An 8,243-nucleotide genomic window follows, 5' to 3' on the forward strand; every position below is an offset into this window, starting at 1 on the left:
TTGCCTGCAGCGGTGGCAGGGCCCGGGCTCTCGCTAGCTCCCGTTCCCGGCCGCAGAGTGTGGGGCTGGCTCGCCCTTAGCATCGCCCGTTTCGGGGAACCGCAGAGTTCACTCAGAGGGGGGCTCTGGCCTTAACGTACCTACCTTTATGCTTTGATGTGTTATGGTTTTAATTGTATGTATCTAAGAGGAAGCTGCTGCTGAATGTTTAAAGCTTGATGTAATTCATATGCAATTTTATTTTGCAAAGTAAGTCTGTATATTGGCCTATTAATTGTATTTAGGCATAGCTTAGGGTATCTGGATTCAGTGGGCGTGAAAATGTCTTTTGGGGCCCGCACATTGCTGAGGTTTGCGCTGGCGGCCAGGACGAGCCGGGTAGCGGCGGGGAGGGCTCCGTTCCCCTGACGTTCGTGTGTCGGCGGGTGCCTGTTGTGGTGTCCCTAAGCGGGCCAGGGGGCTGTCCCCACTTGTCGCCGGGCTCGGCCGCCCGGGCGGCTCCGTGGGGCCCCCGCCAGCGCGGCGGCACCTCCCGCCCGCTCCCGGCCGGCAGCAGCGCGGCGCCTCAAGGGTTAAGGCCGTGGCGGCGCTCGGCGCGGAGGGATACGGAGCCGGAGCCGTGAACGTGGTGCTGAGGCTCCGTAAGCAAAAAAATGTCTGCCTGAGGGAAACCCACAAGTTCCTTCCAGCGGGGGGGGGAGCGCTCGGCTCGTCGCCTCCCACCCAGCCCGCGGCCCGCCCGCCGCCGCCGGCCCGGCCCCGGTCACCGGAGCGTACGGGGGGCAGCAGGTAAGCGCGGGCGGCGAGGGGCCGGGAGAAGTTGGGAGAGAGCGGCGGGGGGGGGGGGGGAAGGAAGCGGCGGCCGGCTCGTAGGGGTAAGGGGCCGGGAGCCGGGCTGCCCGGGGGAGGCCGCCGAGGAGGACGAGGCGCCGCCGGGGAGCCCGAGGGGCGGCAGCGGGGGCCGGGGGTCTCGGGGCGGGCTGCGGCGCCCGGCCGCGGGCAGGAGCGAGTCCCCCGCGGGCGGCGTTGGGGGCGCGCGTTACCGGCCGCTCATAAAGGATCGCGGTCGGCCGCAGCCGCGCCGGGCGGTTCCCAAACTTGGCGGGGAAGCGGGGCTGCGGAACCGGCCCCGCCGCTCCCCCGCCGGGCACAAGGGAAGGCGCGGGCCCCGCCGCCCCTCCCGCCGCGCGCGCGCATTCCGCCCCCCCGATCCCCCCTGCCCGGCGGGGGCGCGCGCCCGGCCGCGTGTGCGCGTGCGGTGCGCGGGGGCGGCTCCCCCGCCCCGCCGCGGTCCCGAGCGGGGAGAAGCCGCCGCCAGCGCCGGGGAAAGGCGGTCATGGTGGGGCAGGGATGGTCCCGCTGAGGCACGGACGGCCCCGCCGGTCCGGCCCCATTGTTGCGGAGACAGCGCGCCGGTTAATCTCCCGGTAATTCTCCGGACGGCGTGGGGCTGCGGCGGGTTGTTTGGCTGAGGGGAAGGAAGGGAAGGGAAAGGAAAGGAAAGGGGGGGCATCTCATTCCTGGCGGCGGCGCGACCGTGCCTCGCCGGAGGTGGAGGAGAAGCGGAGCGAGGGAGAAGAGGAAACTTAGGGAGAGTTGGTTACTTTGGGGAAGCGGCCGGTTACGCCAGCCCGCCCGGTAAAGCGCCCTCTTCCCCCCTCCCCGCCCCCGCCCCCCGCCCCGGGATCCTCCGCCTCAGGGGCGCGGGGGCTGGGGGCCCTTCCTCGCCGGGGCCCGGCGTCCTGCGGTGAAGTGCTGCCTCTCCCTCTCCCTGTGCCCCAGGAGGTGATCGGAGGAGCGGAGGAAGATGAATTCCCAGCAGCAGAGGATGGCCGCGATCGGGACGGACAAGGAGCTGAGCGACCTGCTGGACTTCAGCGCGGTAGGGGTCTCCCCAGCTCCCCTCGCGGCGGCGGGGGCGGCCCAGGGGCGGCTTGGCGGGGCCCGCTCCGCCGAGTCGGACACCTGAACTTTGATGTAATGTCTAGACTGCCAGATTTAATACTGTAATGCCAGCTGGGTCAATTGGTTTAACTGGTTAAAATCAGGCTGACCCAGTGATGGCATAATCTAATAATTAACGTTTGTTAAGCTGGCGTGTGGCACCGGTATTTTAGTTTTTTTATTTTCTTTCTTTATTTTTTTTTTTTAAACTAAGAGAAAATTGTGGGAGGTGTCCTTGCCCATGGCAGGGGGGTTGGGACTAGATGATTTTCAAGGTCCTTTCCAACCCAAACCATTCTATGGAAACTTAATGCCTGTAAATGACAGAGGTTGTTCACTGATAGTTTGTACAGTAATTTTGGCTTAGAAGATTATAATTTTTTCTGTCTGATACTTTTAACAGATTTCAAAAAGGTGCTGGATTTGTAGACATAATAGAAAACTACTTCTCAAAAGCTATCTTTATCCAGTGACTTTAAGCTCACAGATCAGCAAGAAACATATCTTAAAGGTTGCTACTTAAAATATATAACTATTAAATTGCCCTATTAGTAGTAGGTCTCCATGAATTTTTTTTAAGTTGTTTATGTTCATGTAGAAAAGTGGTATTTTAGTGGTATTAATAAACTGCAAGGAGTACTTTAGCTTATTTGTTTTATGGGTCTAAACATGCGTCTCACGTTCTGTTTATTTTCTAATAGAAAAATTAATCCAACAATTGTTTCCTGTTAACTTTTTTTTTCAAGTTTTCATTAATAATTTTGTATAGAGTTTCAAAGCCAGTTCAAATGCATCTTTTTTCTTGTTTTGCAGATGTTTTCCCCACCTGTTAATAGTGGGAAAACCAGACCAACTACGCTAGGAAGCAGCCAGTTCAGTGGATCAGGTAGGATGCATATCAGATATATAAAGTTCATGTAACTAGGTCTTGATATTTTAGCTCGAAGTATGCTAATCTTTCATTTGTACATATTCACATAAGACATTCAGATTAATTAGAGATGTGCTGTTTTGATCTGACTTTATAACACATTTTGTTGACTTCATAACATATTGTTAACTTCAACCACAGTTTTCCTCTATAGGCCCTTAGATTACTTGTTCCAGTACAGTGAAGGGTTAATTATCTCTAGTCAGACTGAAGTGCAAGCTGTCTGTTTATCTACTATGTTAAAAATGAATGGTGTTTTTTTGTTTGATAAAATCAAACCTACCTGTTCAACTGAAGTATTTCCTAGCTTCTGTATGAAAAGGGAAAACGCTTAAGTAAAATGCCAAATAATGAAATACTCTTGACTCAAGGATATGTTTTAAAATGCAGTTCTTAAGGAAAATGTAAGGCTAATTCAAATTTCTAGTACTGTTCTCAAAGTCTTGACAAATAGAATTCTTTCATGTTGGAGCTTTATCAGTGCATTTGGAAAACAAGTAACTACATTTACACGTTGCATGTATTCTGTGGCTGCAACGTCTTTTCATTGAGGTCCACCTAATGGCTGTTTTCAGAGACTTCTTAAGCTAAGCCCGTAATAGGAAAGAAGTGCAATTTTTTTAAGATAACTTTTTATCATTCTTGTAAAGGCTGTATTTATTACTATTTACAAAAGAGAAACTAAAGTAACTTTTTGATAATGTGTTTTGTTCTTTTTTTAATGTTTGCTTATTTTCTGTGAATACAGTGAAGTGATACTTTTGTTTTCATGAATACAACAAAGTGATGTTTGTTTTTAGTTAAGGTTAATGAAAATAAATTTTAGAATGCTAGTAGAGGAGTGAAGTTGTTGCTTGAAATTGTGCAGTAACACCGCCTGTTTGCCTCTTACGTTGTCACAGCTCATACTTTGAGAGTCCAAGTGACACTTTGCATTTTAGTGACACTAGAATTTTTGTTTTTAAAAGTACCTTAGAACTTCTGAATTGTGTAATTTTGCAAACTCTTCAGAGATGATCTCCCACGTTTAATGTAATGAAAATATGTAGCAAATTTTGTAGTTGTAACATACTGAAGAAGCTTTTTACTTTTTCTCTCCTAAAATATATAAGTGGTTTTGGCTTGCTCTTTGAAGTATGTCAAGTTTAAGTTATTAGCAATAGTAAGGCATCAGATCTGTATACAATGGAGTTAATATTTTTCCATTTTTTGTATTCAAGACAGTTGTTTCTCTCAAAAGCTTGTCTTAAAAGACATTCAGGCAGCTAAAACTTATTGCGGGGAGCACAGCCTGAACATCTCATCCCCCTTTTCCCCTTGCCTTTCCTGAATAATTTTCTGTTGAATAATAAAGCTTTCATTTTTACTTTAGCTCTTGGATCAGTCTTGGTAATGCAACTTGCCCTATTTGTGGGTGTTGTTTCCCCTTCTTTCCTTGGGTGGCTCAGAAGAAGGGAGGATGCCAGAATACTTGGCCTTTTGGGTTAAACAGTGTTATTGACTCCTTGAATTTCTTTACCAATACGGTGTATCACCACATAGATACCAATCATGAGCAATACACTGCACCTGTCAAACAAGCTACAACCTTAGCTGAATTCCCCTTGGAAAAGAGAATGGTTTATAGTTCTGGGTTTTAATTCAAACATTTCTAGTTGTAGAGATTTACTGGTTAGTGGGATTATACGCCCTAATTCTCGTAACGTTACGGCCTAAGGCTTGACCTAGGGGGATTACTCTGCAGGAGTGAGAGGTGACAAATTTCTTTATTAGTTGTGTTCTGAGTCAGTGTTAAGTGTTGTAGAAAGACCATGTTAAGATCATTGACGAAGTATAGGCATTTAATTTCTAGAAACTTCAATTTCTTGAAAACTTTTTTTTTACTGCTAGAGGCCACTCTTTAAAGAGAAACAAGAGAGGTATTTATTCCTTTGAGCTATCTAGTTCTGAAAAGCACAGTATGCACAAATTCTTAAAAGTACTTTTAAATTTTTTTCTTTAAATATGGAATGATGCTACCTCTTACAGAGAGTTGCTGTGATTTTGATGGCAGTTACAGAAGTGAAGATTTTTTCAGTATCTTTCCCATTAAACTCAGTTGTTTTATTTTTCTGATGTTGTTATAAGCGTACTAAAGGAAAGCGTTCTCCTTTTCTTAGTTGGAATAAGAATGTGTTTATTGTTTCTTATTATAGAGCCCCCTTTTCCTCATTTAAACTTTATTTAAAGGAACAAATCTGAAAACTCCTTCCCTGCTGCCCCCCCCCCCCCACCTCCGCAACCTATCAGTGGCTCGAGATGCAGCCTAATGGCCCCCGTTATTAAGTAGGTGAAAATCAATTGTTTGTCTGCCTGGCTCTTAAGGCTGTATATTTCTGATTAAGAAATATATTTCTGATTATTTCTATATAAGTCTGATTTAGAAGGATCATGATGCCTTTTCCTTGCCACCCCCCAGGCCCCCAGTTTAAAAGGACAAATTAGTTGCTGTTCAAGAATGGTTTGAGTTCTGTTTTTTAGGTGTGGCTTTGTGAAATGTTGGAAATACTGGGGTGTATGTTATTAATTCTGATGCAACAAGCTTAACCTGATTCAATTCTGCAATATTTTTGTTGATTATGCTGTAAAAATATGTGTTTAATTGGGCTGAATAAATAAAATAGCTAATGTGACTGATATCTATAATTTGTAAGATTGTCATGGATTAACAGATGAACGTTGTGTTTTGCTTAAAAGATATCTAAAGTCTGGTGTTGAGGCAGGCTTGATTTCTACAGGTCAATCAGTTATGATTGAAAGCTGCAGATGAAATAAGTGAACTAATCTGATATATCCTAGTATCTTATGACAGTAAGTCTTGTAAGCTGCTGATAAAGTCAAATAACTTGGTCAGACTACTGGTGAAAATAAACATATTGGAAAAGTAACCTGATATGTAAGTCAGTGAGTTAAGCCACAAAATATTCCTTGTCATACCTGTTGTAATTACCTCTTGTTTAAAACAACTTCCCATTCTTTTCTCCTCCAAAACCAACTTGTGAAGATAAAACCATTTCTGTCTTTGAAATCATTACGGGAGAAGGCAAAGGTCAGAGATATGCTCTGCTGGGCTTTTTAATCAGGCATTTTTGTAGATGTTATTTGAAGTGAAAATTGTCTGTGTTGCTCCTATGGTTAATAGCACTGTTTATGAATTACAGTGAAATTCTGCTTTGTTTTGCTTTTGTCGAAACCACAAAATATATGCCTGTACAAACCCACATGGTTACTGATTTTGCCCATTGCCCTTTATTTATTACAATAACTCCATTAAAATCCAGTCACAATATTCAGGTGCTTGCCATAGGCAATAACAGTGCAATTTCCCTAAGGTTACTCCGAGGTCAATTTCAATTTTTCCTCTGATTTTTTTTTAATCTTAAGTGTGATACCCTAGAATAAAACCCTTTTTTTCACTTTTGCAAAAAACTTCTGAGATGTTAACGAAGAACATGTCTGAGACTATATTTTCCTGTGTGGCTTACTAGCTTCAATTTGTTTAACCTCCTCATTGTACCAATAGCATTATTTTTGCATGTGGCTGTGCATGTACATATGCGAGGTATCAGTCAGAAAGCTGAAGTGAGATAATGTGGATGTCTACCAGAAAACAAAGTGGTAAGAATTTAAAGTAAGAGGTACAGTTTAGGAGCTAAATAATCAAAATATGCTTCTCTTGATGCTAAGATTCTTCTGAAGTTCATGAAAAACAAGTACACGCGTTTGTGTGTGGACAGCTTTGGGCACAACTCTTGTGTGTTCCCAAACATTCCTCATACTAGACCTACATGCAAAAAAACGTCTGAATGTATCTGGAATGTCTAGATATCCAATTTTTATCGGTTTTGTCCCTTTTTATGCAAATTCAAGAGGCTGACCTGTCCACTTCTGTCTGCTAATATACTGGGTTTGTAAGAAATGGATTGGGATAGGCCACTAATTAGTAGCTTGATGCAAAGACCATTTAAGTTGATAGCCTGCTATTAACCTGAGTGTCCCTAAATTAGGGCCATGTGTCTTGAGACTGGTCTCAATGGCAATTCTTTAGCAGGTCTATTACGTTTCCAAACAGTGTTTCCAAAGTGTTAGCAAAACCTGACTTGATTACTGTTTGTCAGTCCCCTGAACTCTTATTTCCTTTTTAGTTTTGCATCAGCAGTTCCTTGTAAAACAGACACCCCACCCACCCACCCTCCCCCCCTCTGCACAAAAAACTTGGGAGAGTTGCCTGGATGGGCAATGTTTTAAATGCTGAGTGCGTTGATCTATTGCGTTGATCTATTGCAAGTGTTGGAAAAGAAAAGGCACCGTTAACTTTGACAGCCAAATCACAGCCTGGAGAAAACTGCAGAAAGATGAGGTTTTTTATGTATGCAAATCAAATCAGTACTCTCAACCTTTCAAAATGCATTATTTTTTCTTTTTATCAGAACTATGGTTCCTAAGAAGAATCAGTTTTCTGATATCATTCTTCATGTGTTTCTGGTGCAGTCTCCCATTGAGGTGCAGGAGATTTTTAGTGCCTACTTCTAATCCCTGAATTAAGGAGTTGATGAGTAAGTCTCATGTAGTCCCATAGCCTGGTGTTAGATCATGACAGACTCTTTCAAATTAAAAAAAAAAAAAAAAAAATAGAAGGCCTATATTTCAGGGATTTGATCTGTATTTCTGGTTTTGTCATCTAAAGCATGTTATGATCTGCTGTTTTGATTTTGTTTGCTGTTCAAAAGAAGATAAGCCTTATTGTGTATTAAAATGCCAGAAGTCTAGGGTGGCCTGCTAAAATAAACATTTAGGTCACACAGCTATGTGGCTTTTTTATTATTTTTTATTTTTTATATCTAGTTTGTCCTCTAGCTTTATTGAAAGTGAACCAGCAGACCTGGTAACCTGGTATTTCTTCTTGAGTCCTTAAAGGGTTGTTAAATTCAGTCCTTTTCTGAAGTGCCTGGGAAGAGTTGTAGATGCCTCATGCTTGAAAGCAGAAAAGGTATCCATAGCTTCTTTCCCCACTAGTTGTTTTGTAGGGGAGATTCGTAAATTACCCTTCAAATTGGGCCAAACCCAAGTGAGCTGAAGATTTCAGTCTGGATCCCTCACAAATTGCATTTAGAAAGGGAAGGGGCGATACAGTGCTAGTAAATACGTGACTGCAGCATGCCTGTTGGCAGCTACTGTCTCACTGTTGCCATCTCTCTTCCTCCTCCCCTTTCCTTGCCTTTGGAAAGATAAAATTATCAGACACTTAATCAATCGTGAACAGTCTTGAAAAGTACAGCATATAGATGGGGCTAAGTAACTGCTTCCATATTCCTGTTTAAGGAAGAGG

General features: G+C 44.2%; 1 protein-coding gene across 3 annotated transcripts in view; it reads left to right on the plus strand.

Annotated features, from left to right (window-relative positions):
* Nucleotides 1-605: 605 nt before the first annotated feature.
* TCF12 (transcription factor 12) overlaps nucleotides 606-8,243 on the plus strand; it is a 167,139-nt gene continuing 159,501 nt past the window's right edge. For 2 of the 3 annotated variants that reach the window (XM_074155444.1, XM_074155445.1), the window contains exons 1-3: nucleotides 615-789; nucleotides 1,783-1,882; nucleotides 2,758-2,830. In XM_074155444.1, the coding sequence (XP_074011545.1) occupies nucleotides 1,808-1,882; nucleotides 2,758-2,830 (148 nt within the window). In that variant the 5' untranslated portion in view covers nucleotides 615-789; nucleotides 1,783-1,807. Of the gene's footprint in view, nucleotides 790-1,782; nucleotides 1,883-2,757; nucleotides 2,831-8,243 lie in introns of all 3 variants that reach the window. The other variant, XM_074155446.1, reaches the window with a different exon arrangement.

Source organism: Numenius arquata, chromosome 11 (assembly GCF_964106895.1).
Source record: "Numenius arquata chromosome 11, bNumArq3.hap1.1, whole genome shotgun sequence".
Lineage (NCBI taxonomy): Eukaryota > Metazoa > Chordata > Aves > Charadriiformes > Scolopacidae > Numenius > Numenius arquata.